Source organism: Macaca fascicularis, chromosome 11, assembly GCF_037993035.2.
Source record: "Macaca fascicularis isolate 582-1 chromosome 11, T2T-MFA8v1.1".
Lineage (NCBI taxonomy): Eukaryota > Metazoa > Chordata > Mammalia > Primates > Cercopithecidae > Macaca > Macaca fascicularis.
In genome coordinates, this window is record NC_088385.1 from 5,680,855 (window position 1) to 5,697,610 (window position 16,756).

At 49.0% G+C, this 16,756-nt stretch overlaps 1 protein-coding gene across 2 annotated transcripts in view; it reads left to right on the forward strand.

Annotated features, from left to right (window-relative positions):
- The first annotated feature begins 6,495 nt into the window (after nucleotides 1–6,495).
- Nucleotides 6,496–16,756, forward strand: part of KCNA6 (potassium voltage-gated channel subfamily A member 6) — a 41,703-nt gene continuing 31,442 nt past the window's right edge. Inside the window, exon 1 of one of the 2 annotated variants that reach the window (XM_005569867.4) lies at nucleotides 6,496–11,992. In XM_005569867.4, the coding sequence (XP_005569924.3) occupies nucleotides 7,233–8,825 (1,593 nt within the window). In that variant the 5' untranslated portion in view covers nucleotides 6,496–7,232 and the 3' untranslated portion in view covers nucleotides 8,826–11,992. The remainder of the gene's footprint in view (nucleotides 11,993–16,756) is intronic. The other variant, XM_005569868.4, reaches the window with a different exon arrangement.

Here is a 16,756-nt window from a genome sequence, read left to right on the forward strand (position 1 = left end):
CTGCTATGGGAACAAATCAATCCCTGAATACCAGAGGATTAGAGCAATAAGGGTTTGTTTCTCACTCATGCTACTATTGCTTCAGCTGGGAGCCAAGCTTCCTGCCACCTCACCCTGTAACACAGCTCACCCTGACAGAGCAGCCACCATCCTGAACAAAGCTGGTCATTGTGGTTGGTGTGAAGAAAGCTCTGGGGGCTTTCCCATGAGGAATTAAATATTTTGGTTCAGAAGTGACACACATCACTTCTGATTATAACTCACTGTCCAGAACTACTTGCCTGGTGCCACACAGCCCCAAGTGAGTGAGAGAGTAAAATTCTCCATGTTCCTGAAAAGTAGAGAGCTGGAGACATTTGGAAAACAGCATTAATGACTATCACAGGAGGGGAATTGGATGAAGATGCAGGCTGCAAACTTAGGATACTAACAAGCTCTCTTGGGATCCCCCCAGAAGGATGAGGAGTTCGTTATAGATTTATTTCTTGGCATGGATAGTAATTTCCTGAGGCTGTTGATTGGTGTGGCACAGATGTCTAATGCATTTCTTTTCTAATATACAGCCTCACTCAAGTGAAAGCTGTTAGATTTTTCTCTACTGAATTATGGAACATCATCGTCACCATCACTACTTTGTAATTGACGTCATCATCCTCATTAAAAATTGGACTAAGCAGCTAATTATAAATAGTGCTTTTGTATAGCACATGTGTTTGCATTTGCCCCCCTGACTCCATCCACTTGGCCACAGGGGAAGCCCAGGAGGAGGGAAATGGCCACAGTGCATCCAGAGACTAAATGAATAGAAGGGAACTTCAGGTCAAAGTGTTGTGTTATCAATGTTGGCAGGGTACATCAATTAGTTTGTGGAACCAGTGGGTGCTACTGCAGGAAATTAACCCTCGAAGTTCAAGATATCTGACTTATTTTTAATGTAACTCTCAGATGACCAAATTTTTGGGGTGTGTGTGTGTGTGTGTGTGTGTGTGTGTAGAGGGAGGGGAACAAAAGGAAAATAGCAAAAATTGACTGCAAAGTATAGAGTTATCCAGCCATCCATTTTTCTCCCTTCCTTCCCAGGATTCAATGCTGTCTTCTCTCTCCAGCAGAAAAAGTAGGAGAAGGTTAAGAGAAGGAGTAAACATGACCCAGGCCCTGGTGTAAGGGGTGAACGAGGGACCCAGAAGAAGGGGATTGGGCCAGGCAGAACACTGTGTTTGGACAGAGGGGCTTCCACTTGGAACACCCTGAAGAACTGAAGCTGGAGGGCAGAGCCTTGCCCAGAGTGAGATGGTGAGAGGAGGGACACAGGATCAGACTCACCACCCCTGCTTCTCGCTGGCTCTGAGTGGTTTGGATTCCACAGTGGAAAGCTCAAGAGTGGGGTGGGTCATCCTAGGGAGGGTGTGTCTGTGCTTGTGCACGAGTGTTGTGTTCTCTCAATAAGAGGTAAGGAAGCTGACTACCTGCCACCCTGTCCTCACAGCAGGGGCCTGTGGGTGACCATGAGGAGAACCATTTCCAGAGGTTACACAGAGAAAGAGGAAAACTTCAGGGATCCTATTACCAGAGTGATGACAAGTGCACACACACACACACACACACACGCACACGCGCACACACGCACACATACGCGCACACACAGCAAAATAAAAATGTAAAGAAGCCTGGAAGATAGATCATTTATGGTCATTTATGTACCATAAATACATAAATGGAATAGGTACATTTTGGAACCTAGGGCAGAGGTCGGACTATAAATGGTTATCACACGATGCTTCACATTATCTGTGCTCATCTTGTTGGGCACATACATCAATTCTTAGGTGGTTCTTCCCATGGATGCCCTCTACGTACTCCTGACCTGTTGTAGATCATGCGTTCCACTGGAAGGCCAGCGTGGGCTCAGGAGGAGGGGGCCCCTGGGATCCCGTCCTGGTTGTTGGTTTCTGGGACCTCTCCATCTCTTGGCTTTCCTTTGACCTCACTGACAACCCCTCAGCCTCCTCTGCTGGCTGCCCTTCCTCTGACCTTGACCAGTAGATTGAAGACTGCTGTGAAGGACTTGGTCCTGGTCATTTCTCTTCATTGTCCATATTCTGTTTCTGCAGAAGACCTTAGTGCCATGAATTTATATATTTCTAGATGTTTTAAATTCATAAATCATAAATTTCTTTTTCATATTCCAGACCTAAAGAAATTACCGCTTCCTTGATGTCTTCATTTGCATGTATAATTTCCTTCTCCAGTTTAATACATCTAAAGGTGAGGTCTTGATGCATCCCAACTTGTTTAACCTCTTGTCTTCTCTTTCTTAGTAAAGGGCAATACCCACCTGCCTAGTTGCTTGAGGTTGGCATTGGTGGCTTATTTCTCATGTTCTAGTGATGATCAATTCCTGCTGATTCTATCATCTAAACATACCTCCTCAGTTCTCCTCACCTCCTCTCCACTCTATCTCTACCCACTCTACCCATTCTGCCTTTCTCTGGCCTAAGTCACCATTATCTTTTCCCCAGATGACTGCAATTTCCTGGTCTTTCTATTTCTTCTTCTACCCCTTCATAATTCATTCCCCTCACAGCCTCTAAGTAAATCACATCACGTCTCTCCTCTGCTTGAAAACCATCATTGGCTTCATACCGCCCTTCAGATAAAAACTGAGCACCTTACCCTACAAGATGGTACCCTTGCTAGTTCTTCAATCTTATCTTGCACCTCCCTTTCCCTTGCCCATTCTCCTCCCAGCACATGGCCTTCTTTTTGACCTTGAACACCCATGACCTTTCTAGCCCAGGGCTCTTGCACTTGTCAGTCCAGAATGTTCTTCCCTGCTTTTGGCACTGTGGCCCCGTTCTCTTATTTATTTATGTTTGAGACAGAGTCCCCCTCTGTCACCCAGGCTGGAGTGCAGTGGTACCATATTGGCTCACTGCAACCTCCACCTCCCAGGTTAAAGCGATTCTCCTGCCTCAACCTCCCGAGTAGCTGGGACTACAGGCGCCCTCCACCACACCCAGATAATTTTTGTATTTTTAGTAGAGACGGAGTTTCACCATGTTGGTCAGGCTGGTCTTGAACTCCTAACCTCAGGTGATCCACCTGCCTCAGCCTCCCAAAGTGCTGGGATTACAGGCGTGAGCCACTGTGCCAGGCTCCATTCTCCTCTTTGGATTATCAGTTGAAATATTACCTCTTCAGAGGGAACTTTTCCAGCTACCCTTGCAAAATTGAGTCCCCAAGTTCATTTCTGACATAGCATCCCATTTATCCTCCTCAAGGTATTTACTGCAATATGGAAATATCTTCCATATTGTTTACTGTTAAAATTTTCTGTCTATAATGTAATTTATTTATTATGTGAAAATGTATGCTTATCAAAGCAGATATTTTGTGTAGATCTCTGCTAAATCCTCAGAACCTGGCACCATGCTGGCATCCAGTAGCTGCTCAATAAATACTTTTTAAATAAATGAATGATCGCTATGACCATGGCAAACATCTGAATCTGGATACAACAACAAAAAATAACAACACAATCTGTGCTGGCATGAAATTGGTGCTTGGTGAATGTTGGGGAAAAATTACCTGACATTGGAAGCCACTTGGCAGCATCTGTGGATGGAGTTGTGTCTTCCTTCACCTGGGAGCTGGCACTTCTGAAGGTGTGATTGTACTCATCCTTAACACACGCTGGGGGCGAATGATCTAGGCATAGGGTTTTTCTGAAGCTAAGAAATGAGTCTGTTTCACAAAAGAACTAAAAACAGAACTCTGATTCATGCATTTGCCAATGGCTTTTCCTTCTCAGGGGAACCTCCCCGGGCACAGTGAAACCCCTCTTGGGACACAACCTCATGCTTGATGGAAGGTAATCACGGAACATCAACTCTGCCTGTAGGGTGGCAGGCAGCCCAGCCAGGCTTAACTCGAGGGGCACTCCAGTGGAGTTTCTCAACACCTTCTCAGGGTGTGTACACTTCTGCAGAATGAAAGTTCCTTCCCAGGCTTTGCCAGGATTGGTTTTGAAGAATTACTGACCTAGTTGACAGTCTTGTGAATAAAAATGGCAATGATGAAAAAAAAACCTGCAAAGGAATCATTCATTATAAATTTGAAAACAAAAACAAAAAGAATCATGGGTTAGTCAATTTACGACTCAGAAAATAATGACAGATAACTGGATGAGGGTAAAGAGTATCTTTCGTATTGTATGTGTTGTTGGTTTCCTTTTCTTTTCTTTCAAAACAGTTTTGAAACACAGCAACTTTTGCGTGGAGTCTAAATGGCTTAATTACATAGCCTGTCAGTGAGAAAACTCCACTGGATGACTCCGTGTACTTGCTTTCTCTCTCTTCACTGAGACAAGCAAGGTGAGAGAAGGGAGTGGAAATGAGATAGGCAAGCATGAGATGGGCAAGCTGGCTGCTTTCCTGTTGTGATGTGGTTTGGAGAAAAAAGAACAAAAGTCCCTTACTCAAACTGTAACTCCAAGCCAGTCAACATCAAAAGCCCAAGAAGCTATTAACCACAAATTAATTAATCCCTTGCTGTAGAGAACCAGGGACCTTCCCGAGGTCCTGTATGCCTAGCTAGGCTTAACTTTCACCTCATCATGAACTTTTCCTTATTTTAGTACTAAAAATCATGCCCGCAGGTGGAGATTTAAGGTGCCAATGAGACATATGTTGTGCGAAGCAGCATCTTAAACCACCACACATGTGCCAGAAAAAGCTCATCTCTATATGCCCTGACTTCCCCTTACTGCAGACCCCCGCAAAGGGAACCCGTGCCTTGACTTTGGAGAGCAACCCACTTCCTTTCTTGCTGTTTGGTCCCTTATGTCCATAAGCTTTCATAAAAAAATCTTTCTCTTTGCTCCTGTATGCTGTGATCTCTTTTGATTTCTATCCCGGGGGATCAAAAAAGCCCACAAGGCGTTGGTGCCAGAAATCAGCTGTGCAAGCACAGAAAGGGAGCAGAGGCTGTTGCCTGGCTCAACTGGTGAGGAGCAAGACTGGAGAATGAGTATGCAGTGAATTCAAAGGCTAGCATCTTTCTTACCCACTCAACACCTGACCCCTTCCCGACACATCTAGAAGCCTTGGTTCTCTCCTTCCTCTAGCCCTCTGAGAGCGAATGCTGCTGAGAACCACTGTGGTTTTAAAATACTCCGTGCAACACAAAGGACTCTCAGATGCAACCTGTGGTTTCAGAGCACCTTTATGTGTCATTCTCATCATTAAACTCAATGAATGTGTACTAATCATCTAATATGCACTGGAAGCTACACAAAAACACTTTGTAGTTGTTAGCCAATTCATTTTGGCTACAACCAGCCAGAAAAGAGGAAACTGAGGCACAGAGAAGCAAATGTCAACCCTACCTGGAAGTGTCAGTCTGAAACGATCAGTTGAGTCTTCCTCTACCAGACCCCAACTTGTCTGGTCTGGCGAAGAAAGACAGAAATGGATGGAAAACCATTCTTATCCCCTTCTTACTGGAGAGTTAGGGAGAGTCAACTGGTCCCTAACAACAAACTTTGTCCTACTCAAATACTGCCAAAGGGGTCTTCGTTGTAACATGGCTTACGAGCAGACGACATCTTTCTGGGAAAGCACCTAGAATGTGACTGGCACATATTCAATGCCCAGTAAACGTAGCTATTATTTTTTCAGTCATCACTCTTGCATACCCCTTTTCCATTCACCCTCTTCTCCCCTTTTTTGGCTACCCAACAAGCAGAAATTCCAGATGCATCCTCCGGGGTGGCTAGGAGCAAAGCATCCCCAGGAGGCAGTGTTTCCTGGGCTGAGGTATCTCTGAGGTGCTTCCATCTTCCGGGTCCTTCCTCACTGGGGTTGTTGCCTCAGGCTCTCAGGACTCCCCCGAAAAACTTCTGATGGGAAAGGCATTGATCCACTTGCCACCCTTTCTCTACCATCCCTTTGCAATTCTAAGAGAGTTGCAGCCTCACCCTCCCAGGCTTGCAAAGGTAGAGGGAGAATTATATTGGAATTTAAATTGGAAGCTCTCAAGGCATCTCAAAAATACTTTCTCTATTTTTTTTTTTCCTGTAGATATTGGAGAGGTTGGCAAACGGGTCTTCCTAAAGACAGAAGAATGTATGATTTAATGTTTTCTTTAGATTTCTGGATGAGTGGGTGCACAGTGCTCCGTATTGTGTGGTGGGGCGGGGTGTGTCTTCTTATTGATGAAATACCACTGCGCAGGTCAACTCGGTAAACCGAAATGAGAAAAGCCGATTGCGGGGGTGGAGGGGGTGTGGTATGAGGGTGCCGGCGCTTGTGGAGGGGGGCGCGAATGTGAACGTGTGAAAGCGAGAGGCGTGCCAGGAGAGCGCGGGAAAGCTTACTGGTGAGGCGAGTGTGCGTCTATTTCCATGGCGCCCTGGCTCGCGGCAACCCCTGGCTGGGCGAGGGGTGTGATGTGGGAGTGGGGTGGGAGGGGGCAGCAGGCGGGGCCTGCCACGTCACTTGGAGAGTGTGTGTTGGGAAGGAAGGGCAGAGCGGAGAGCCGAGCCGCTGCAGCTGCGGCGGCGGCAGCGAAGCCTTGAGCCGTGGGGAGGTGGGTCCCCGCGCTCGGGCGCCGGGGCAGCCCAAGGCCCTCTGCGCGGCCTGCGGCGCGGCTCCTAGGGAGGAGGTGGCGGCTGTGGCGGCCGGAACCGCGACCTTGGCCGGACCCAGCCCCGCGGTGGACGCAGGGCGGAGGCCGAGCCCCGCCAGGAGTCTGCCGAGCCGGAGGGAGGCGCATCAGGCGCTTCGGTACCAGCGGCAGCCGGGGGTCCGGAGCGGCTGCAGGAGCGCAGTGGGAACTGGGAAGAGCCAGCCCGGCTGGAGGGCGGACCCCTGCGACCGGGAACCGGGTCTCAGGCACCGCTGGGGGCGAAGCCACGCGTCTTTTCGGGCAGCCAGTTTCACGCGCGCCCGTGTGCGGTTCCGGGCATCCCAGTAAGCTCTAGCACCGGGGCGCGGGTAACGGGAAGCGCAGAACCAAATCCCCAGCGCCCAGGTCACCTCCCCAGACCCAGCCTTGCAGGGACCAGGGCTTTAGGGCTCACGGACCCAACCGCCAGGTCAGACCGTGAACCGGGAGGAGCACGAGCCCCACCCTAAAGAGGGCGCAGCCAGGAGCCGGGGAGCGGGTGCCGCGCTCCAGAGGTTGTGTCGTGGGCGCCGTCCTAGTGGCGGGGAGCGCACCTCCGAGGGGGCATGAGATCTGAGAAATCCCTTACGCTGGCGGCGCCGGGGGAGGTCCGTGGGCCGGAGGGGGAGCAACAGGATGCGGGAGACTTCCCGGAGGCCGGCGGGGGCGGGGGCTGCTGTAGTAGCGAGCGGCTGGTGATCAATATCTCCGGGCTGCGCTTTGAGACACAACTGCGCACCCTGTCGCTGTTTCCGGACACGCTGCTCGGAGACCCCGGCCGCCGAGTCCGCTTCTTCGACCCCCTGAGGAACGAGTACTTCTTCGACCGCAACCGGCCCAGCTTCGACGCCATCCTCTACTACTACCAGTCGGGGGGCCGCCTGCGGAGGCCGGTCAACGTGCCCCTGGACATTTTCCTGGAGGAGATCCGCTTCTACCAGCTGGGGGACGAGGCCCTGGCGGCCTTCCGGGAGGACGAGGGCTGCCTGCCCGAAGGTGGCGAGGACGAGAAGCCGCTGCCCTCCCAGCCCTTCCAGCGCCAGGTGTGGCTGCTCTTCGAGTACCCAGAGAGCTCTGGGCCCGCCAGGGGTATCGCCATCGTCTCCGTGTTGGTCATTCTCATCTCCATAGTCATCTTTTGTCTAGAGACCTTACCCCAGTTCCGTGTAGATGGTCGAGGTGGAAGCAATGGTGGTGGTGTGAGTCGAGTCTCCTCAGTTTCCAGGGGGAGTCAGGAGGAAGAGGAGGATGAAGATGATTCCTACACATTTCATCATGGCATCACCCCTGGGGAAATGGGGACCGGGGGCTCGTCCTCACTCAGTACTCTGGGGGGCTCCTTCTTTACAGACCCTTTCTTTCTGGTGGAGACCCTGTGCATTGTCTGGTTCACTTTTGAGCTCTTGGTGCGCTTCTCCGCCTGCCCCAGCAAGCCGGCCTTCTTCCGGAACATCATGAACATCATTGACTTGGTGGCTATCTTCCCCTACTTCATCACCCTGGGCACTGAGCTGGTGCAGCAGCAGGAGCAGCAGCCAGCCAGTGGAGGAGGCAGCCAGAATGGGCAGCAGGCCATGTCCCTGGCCATCCTCAGAGTCATCCGCCTGGTCCGGGTGTTCCGCATCTTCAAGCTCTCCCGCCACTCCAAGGGGCTGCAGATCCTGGGCAAGACCTTGCAGGCCTCCATGAGGGAGCTGGGGTTGCTCATCTTCTTCCTGTTCATCGGGGTCATCCTCTTCTCCAGTGCTGTTTACTTCGCAGAGGCTGACGATGACGATTCGCTCTTTCCCAGCATCCCGGATGCCTTCTGGTGGGCAGTGGTTACAATGACCACGGTAGGTTACGGGGACATGTACCCCATGACTGTGGGGGGCAAGATCGTGGGCTCGCTGTGTGCCATCGCTGGGGTCCTCACCATTGCCCTGCCTGTGCCCGTCATTGTCTCCAACTTCAACTACTTCTACCACCGGGAGACGGAGCAGGAGGAGCAAGGCCAGTATACCCACGTCACTTGTGGGCAGCCTGCGCCAGACCTGAAGGCAACTGACAATGGACTTGGCAAGCCTGACTTCCCCGAGGCTAACCGGGAACGGAGACCCAGCTACCTTCCTACACCACATCGGGCCTATGCAGAGAAAAGAATGCTCACAGAGGTCTGACCAATGAAGGCAGGGCCTGCAGGAGGGGAGCACTGAGCTAACAGTCTCTTAGGCTTCCTTCTCATTTTCACTACTCACTCTAGCTTCAGTTGACTTCTTGACTCTCTCCCCCACACCCACTACCTGGCATCCAGGACCAAATACCTGGACTATCAACCTTGTTGCTTAATCCCTTGTTGCTTAAGCATTCAAGGTGAATCCATCTAAGTGACATTTTTAAAATTCCAGCGGTGCCACCCAATCATGCCCATCTTCTGTCATATGGATGAGATATACATTTATGTCTGACCTTCCCTCAAGACTGATTTTTCATGTCTGGGACTTACAATATCTCTAGGAACAGCAATGTCAACAGGATGGAAACCAGCCATACCTAAGTCTTCGCTCCCTCCTTAGTGTTCTTTGCTTTGGGTCATGTGCGCTTCCTAGCTTCAGGCTGCTTGGTAACTGGAAGAAGCTGGAGGACAGAAGCAGTACTCAACTTGCTGTTATTCCGGAGCCCTGTAACACCCGCTCGTCATCCTGCAGATGACCCTTGGTAGAGTCTTCATTTGCACAGCCTCAAAATAGGTTATTCATTTCTAAACTTGGCTGGAATTAGAGAAAATACAATCAAACTTTACCACTTGGAGGACACGGGGGTTAGTCCAGGACCAAAGGGGCCATGGATTTTTCAAAGTGTGGCTCAGCACAAGAGGCACTGGTGTTTGGTCTACATTTGGTCCTCCCCACTCTGATCCCCTGACTCTCTAGCTTCCAGGAAGGTTCCTTCTCAGAGCCAAATACTCTTTTTGTGCAAGTGCCTTCCTGAGCAGAAGAACTGGAGAAAGGGAGCCACAGAACCAGGAGGGATGTCTGAATAGAGTCAAGCAACTGGCTTGACCACAGTCTGAAGCAAGGTGCCACTTAAACAGATGCTGTTTTCTCAAAGGGGCAGAGGAATCCTGTTGCAGATGGCAGCCTTTTCTTCCTCATTTCCCCCAAATTTTCTCTAGCCCTCTACCTTGCTTCCTGGGAATTTGATTTAGGATTGCTGTTGGAGGCTTCCTCAAGCAAACTCCAGCTTAAAGCCCTAGACAGGTAAAAGCACACATTGGATGGCAGCATGGGTTTCTTCCCATTTTATGGGCATGAAATAGGTGGTTTAGAATAAGGAGCAAGTGTTATTCTTTTGCCAACAGCCTCACTCTAAGAGGTTTTTTTGCTGAGTCAAGCAAACACTTGCCTGCTCTGCCCCTTGGAGCTGCATTTGGTCTGCTCTCACTGGTAAGGTGACGTGGTGGCGTTCCCACTTGATCTAAGCCATTTTCTTCCAGTGTGAGACCACTGCCATCTATCCACTGGCCCACCTACCCTCCTTTCTCTCTCAGTAACGTTGCCATTTGTTTTTTGCCTTTGATAAACTGTGATGTACTGTTCTGAGTTCTTTTGGGTGCAGTTCTGAAACTGAAAGGACTGTTAACATGTTTTTAATTTTATATCTATGCTTTCAGACTCTCTGATGATAATTTTTTTAAAACATTATTTTCTCGAAGACCAGCTTAGGAGAGGACAGCCTTACGAGGGTTTGCTTGAGAGGCAGTGTTGCTTCTGTGACTGCCAGATCTAAATCTCGATCTTGCCATAACTTTACAGGGTAACTTGGGTCCACAGTCCCTCTTTGTGCCTCAGTTTACCCACCCATTAAATGGGAACATTATTGTCTTCCCCTCCCTACCTCATGGGGAATGTCTGGGAAGCTGGGGACATTGCTATGCAAATGTGTGAATCTTAGTCATGGATTTGATTTTTAGTTCTCTCCATACCCCCATAGGCAAGGCCTTCCCCCAGAGTTCCTGCCTTGGATCCAAAGCCTAAGAATAGGCCATTATGGACCATTGGCTCCCGAAATCCCTCCTTGGCCTCTTGGACTGAGCCCCTCAGCCTTTCTTCTTACCCTTCAGAAAGGAGGGTTCTTTTTAGATATGTTCAGGGGGATCCTTCCATGGCTGGAGGTCACCTTGACTAGGAGCTTGGCTTCTCCAAACCTGAAACACAGTAGAAGATAGAGATGTTTATGATGCACAAACCTGCTCTGAGGTCAGAAAGTGCTAGTTTTCCAAATCTCTCCCATTACTGCTGGCTATTTGGGGAAAGAAGAGAAAAGCCCATTCCAGAGGCAGAAGGGAAGCTCCCAGCCGAGGGTGAAAGTTGGGACATGTATGCATGTATCTCTGTATATGTGTATGTAATCATCCTCATCACCATCCCTGAGAAAACATTTCCTTTTCAAGTCAGAGCACGCTTGAAAGGGTTTGTGGAGAGCCCAGCTCACCAGGGACTCTGGTTGCCGTAGCAACCTTCCAGACTGTTCTCTCTATCTTCTGCTTTGGGCATCAAGGGAGACCAGGGGACTACATCTTTCCAGCTTCTCAAATGGGAGCACCTCCCACATAGTGGCTTAGGGGCTGGGAGTGCCAGGACAGGGATGTGGGACTTTTGGAAAATGTGGAGGAAGCAGGGCCTCAAAGCTTCCTGTCTGGACTTTTCTTCCTAGTTTCCCCACCCAGTCATTGCAGCTGCCTCATCTTACTCCTGATTCTTCAGAAATTTGAATGTTAGGCAACCAGTTAAACCAACGTCAGTGTTAATTTTTTCGAGCTGTCGAGGGGAGCCCTTAGAGGGGACAACTTCTCCTTGGAGTGGCAGCCAGGCTGGGCCTCACCAGGTGAGATCACAGTCTTAGGGATCATGGAGTTCCCGTCTCCGCAGAGGCAGGCTCTTCCCAGCTCCACGAGAGGCGGAGAATTGCAACTTGTTCCTCCCCGGGAACAGTCTATCTCGCTCCTGGGAGGAATCTCAAAGATCTTTCTTCTCAAGACATCGAAGAAAAACGGAGAGGCTGTAGCTCGACCAAGTTTCTGGGAAGAATTTTGTCAAGTGATCCTTCTCTGACCTTAAGTCTCTTTATTTGGATTTTGTGCCCTGAGCACCAAGAGAATATGCACTCTGTGCTGCCTGGACAGCTGGGGTGGTCATTCCCAGGAAGGGTCCAAGCCATCGCTACACCTGACTCAAGCTGGAAGGAGCTCCCAGAGGACTTCCTGGCACTGCCAGCCTCAGCCTGAGATGCGGGATATTCGTCCCCACGGAGCGAGGAGGGACAGCGCGCCGTCTTTGCAGGTGAGGTAGGTTCTACTGGAGGGGAATTTTGTTTTTGGCTCAGTCCTGCAGGCAAAATTAGAACGGGGTGGGGAGAGAGAGAGAAGGTGGGGAAGCGTGCATCTGGAGAGATGCAAGGGTTTCATTCTCCTTCCCTCAGGGGCTACCTCGCTTTTTCTGTGTATTTTTCTTTGACTCAATTGACTTCGGTTTTCTTTTTCTCTGTTTCTGTCCCCTTGATGCTGCTGGCCCCTTTAAAAAATTCTCTCTTTTTCTGTGCATTTTTCCCTTTCCTTCTTTTCATTCTTACTGTCTCTGCCTTTTTTCTCCTTTCTCTAGTTTTCTTCCTTCTGGTTTTCCCCCCTCTGTTGTTTTACCGTCTTCTTCCTTCTATGTGTGTCTTCCTGCCTATCTTTCTCCCTCTCTCCACCTTTTCAGCAACTGGGAGCACCTAGAGTGCTGACGGCGAGGTTGCACATTGAAATCTAGGACAGCTGTGCTTACTAAGGTCTGTCTGGAGCAGGAGTATTCCACTCTTTCCTGACTTCTCACTCTGCCATTCTTTCCTACCATGCTTACCTCTGTGGGGGCAAGTCCTGAACCTACCAAGCAAGAGGAGACTGCCGTGGGCTCAGAAAAATGTCTCCCAGAAATTTCCTGAACCTGCAAGCATAAATGAGAGAAGGCAGGCTGGGAGGGAGAGAATGACCCTGAGAAGTCTCAGACGAATCCTCTGCTGAGTAGCCCTGGACCACCTCAGGGTCTCCAAGCTTAGGAGGCTGGCAGAGAGGTCAAAGACAGAGGAACAGTAGAAATGTCAAATAAACAGACAAAAGAGGGCTTAGGAGGAAGGCATAAGGTTGGAGTTAGCCTGGAAAAAGCCTTACCTCGGGGATGACCTTAGCACTGCCCTTAATTCACTTGAAGGTTTTGTTAGTATCTGGCTGTCTCTCTCGGGTACTGAAGGCAGAACAAAAGGAAAGGACATAAATCTCAGTGGTACAAGGTGCAGGGAATCCTGACAAGCAGGATTAAGATTCACCAGGCAGTCCGCAAGGAGAATTGACGGACTCTTTGCTAGAAGTCTCAGAGCATGGGCTAAGTCCCACCTGCAGCAGGACATCAGGACAACCTGAGGGGTCCCCAGGGGGTGGAAGGTTATGCTATTACAATTGGCCCCAGATAACTTTTGGGGGGTAATAGAAATGCTCTCAAACAGGCTTGTGGTAATAATCATACGACTCTAAAAATTGCACCCCCAAATCATTGAATTGTGAAAAAAAAGAAAGCAATGAGTCTAATAATCTGGGAGTTTTCCATCTGGGCTGGAAGAACGGTTTGGTCCTATAAATCTAGAAGTTTGGCGTGTCTAAAAATGGACCAGACAATATCTAGAATAGAACGACAGTTTTTTTTTCTTCTGCCACATGGGGACACTTCAGAGCTTACATGCAGTTTATTCATGCACAATATCACGAACTGGTGTGTGTGTGTGTGTGTGTGTGTGTGTGTGTGTGTGTGCGCGCGCGCGCGCGCTTCGTTTTGACATCAAATTGTTACGAGAGTTACATGCTTTTTTCTTTTTTCCTCTAAAGATGTGTCATGCCAGTTTTTTGGGTAAGTGCAGGGCATAATTAACATGCATTGAGCTATGATATATATGTTGAACATTATTCATCATATAGGACTATGGCCTTGAGCTTGCCCAAGGAACTTACAGTTTGCTGGCAAAAAGAAAAAAACTCCGAGAAAAGTTCCTACAAACCAAAAACCCCACCAAATCCCTACAGCTGTAAACTCAGGATTCCTTAAGAGATTGCATAGGGCCCAAGGTTTTATTGATGTATATACTATGGTTATTATTTTATTTTTGAATTTTTTGAAATTTTTTTTTGTGGGTACATAAAGGTTTCATTTTTCCTAACCCCCTCCCCACACTCCCCCTACAGTTGTTATTGATGCTTAACAGCCCTATGATGAGGTCCCAGCAGTCTTTGGTGCTTTGGGTAAACAAAAGAAGTGGGCGGTAACGGCCTTCATTTGTCTTACTGAACCTTTCAGTGATTCTCTCCCAGACTCTGATCTCCTCTTGGCCTTCTTCACCTTGTGCCCACCGGACCCTCCCTTCCCTTCCCATGGTGCTTTCCTCAGATGCACCAGCCAGTCCTGCGGCTTGTCATTTCTCCTCTCCACTGGCTGAGCCCTTGCTTGCGGCAGAATTTCTATCTGCCAGCAACTCGACATCCATTCCAAGATAGATTCCCAGAGAGTGTGGTCCTTCCGGGACAATCTAGCTGGAGCTGCCATCCTGGCTCACATGGGTTTTGACTGTGTGTTATTGCCGTGGGAAGGAAGTGGGGAGGAAAGTGTACTCCAATCCTACCTTGTCACGGTCACTTAGGGGAGGAAAAGAAATCCTTTTACTAGGTGGTAGGAGTTCCTCTCTCCATCTCACTTCGTATTTTGCCTCGGGTTGCACAGAGAGCTCATGGCAGAATAAGGTCTGGAGCTTGGCAGTTGGCAGGGAGAGGGATCTTCCCAGACGCAGGCCGTGGGGAAGGAAGACAGATGGGCTGTTAGCCTCTCATCTTGCCAGGTCTCCTGATGAACCACTTCTGTGCTGGGCTTGAGGTCTCTGTGTGGTTGGAGATGGTCATGTTTTTCACGTCCCTTTGCTCTGAACTTGAGAAAGTAGTTCACCCTGCCTCTTGGTCTTCTTGGTCCTCATCCTCTGGCTTCACCTGGTACCCTAAAGGGGGAGTGGAAACCTATCAGCCGCCGCCTTTGAAGGGTTATCAAAGCGGCGGCTGTGTTTGAAGGTGCACAGTAACAACAGGAGAGTGACTCCCTAGTTTTCAGAACAAAAGAGGAAAAGTTCCCACCCTACAGGAAGTATCATTCACACTGGTCTTTTTTTTTTTTTTTTTTTTTTTTTTTTGAGACGGAGTCTCGCTCTGTCGCCCAGGCTGGAGTGCAGTGGCGCGATCTCGGCTCACTGCAAGCTCCGCCTCCCGGGTTCACGCCATTCTCCTGCCTCAGCCTCCCGAGTAGCTGGGACTACAGGCGCCCACCACCACGTCCGGCTAATTTTTTGTATTTTTAGTAGAGACGGGGTTTCACCGTGGTCTCGATCTCCTGACCTTGTGATCCGCCCGCCTCGGCCTCCCAAAGTGCTGGGATTACAGGCGTGAGCCACCGCGCCCGGCCCATTCACACTGGTCTTACCTTGGCTATCACTTGACCTGTTTGGGGACTAGCCCTGCTGGGATTTATTACAATTTTTTTTTTAAACCCAACTCCACCCTCATCATTGTTACTCTAAAGAGAGTTCCTCATTCCTTGGTCACGAGCCTCAGCAGATACACTTTACCTCCTCCTAGAAAACATTTTGGAATCTTAAGCAGCTTCTGCTGTAGGCTGCAAGGAGCGCAGACAGACCCTGGCTCTTTGGTGAGAGCAAAGCCGACATTTCAAAAGGAAATTGCAGCCACGCAGTCTGCTGGCGCTGCTATTTTTGACATGCTTGCTGTTCTCTCAGGGCTTGACAACCGCTGTCTCCAGGAGACAGACAAACCTGCTCTTGGCAGCAGAGACACTGCTTTGAAAAAGAACATAGGAAGACAGTCCTGCAGCTGGGAGGGGCGGGGAGGACTTACCACTGGAAGTGTGGTACCTGGCTAGCGGGGCTGCAGATCTGAGGCTGCAGGATTTATCCTCACCCAGGGAATCCTGACCCTGCGTTGCATCATTCCCAGTGGGAACAGTCCTAGCAAGAATAAGAATGGCGCCATTCATTTACAGAACATTTTCAAACACGTTCAGTGCTTTCAGACATCGTGCTGTTTAACAAAGGGGTTAAGAGCATAGTTGCTGGAACCAGATCGTCGCAGCTCAAATCCCTCGTTTGCTGGGTGACATTGGGCAAGTTATGGAACAGTTCTGTGGCCTCAGTTTCCTTTTCTGTCAAATGGAGGCTAATAATCGTACCAATCTGATAGGGTTGTTTCGAAGATTAAAATAATTAATATATGTACAGTGTTTAAATGTACAATGTCAGCTGTTATTATCATCCTATAGCAATGAAATGAGGTGGTAGGCTAGGCTTTGTTTTTTTCTTTGGCAGGTAAGAAAATTGAAGCTCAGAGGGGTTGTGATGTACTTAAAGGCACACAGTAATGTGTGTTTAATACTCTTCAGGGGACATGAAACCGAATGGAATGCAGTGAGGGTCTAACTGTTATTGGGCGAGAGAATGAAGCCATAGCTCCTAAATGTGTATATAGACTTCTGTTTACATGCCAGCTTGTCTCTGATGGAACAGCAGCAGGTGTCCTGTGCTTTTGTTTCCTATGGGTCTCTGAGTGTGCACACACACACACATATGCATATACACACATAAATATATATACATACATCCACATATATACACACATATATATGCACACAAACCCGTATATACACACACATGTATATACACAAACATAAATATACACACGCACATGTATACACACATATATGCACACACAAACACATATATACACACATGTATGCACAGACTCATATATACACGCTTATACATATACCCACATATATACACACACACGTGGTGCTCTATATTCTATCTCTATATTCTATATATGTGTAGCGTATATACGTGGAACATCTTTCTATGGAGCCCTTCCTCAGTACCGCCACTGATCTCCCTCTCCCATTTTAACATTCTCAGTGGTTGACACTCCACTCGAGTTTTCCTCACACACCTGCTCATGCCTTCTTCCTTGGGATGAATG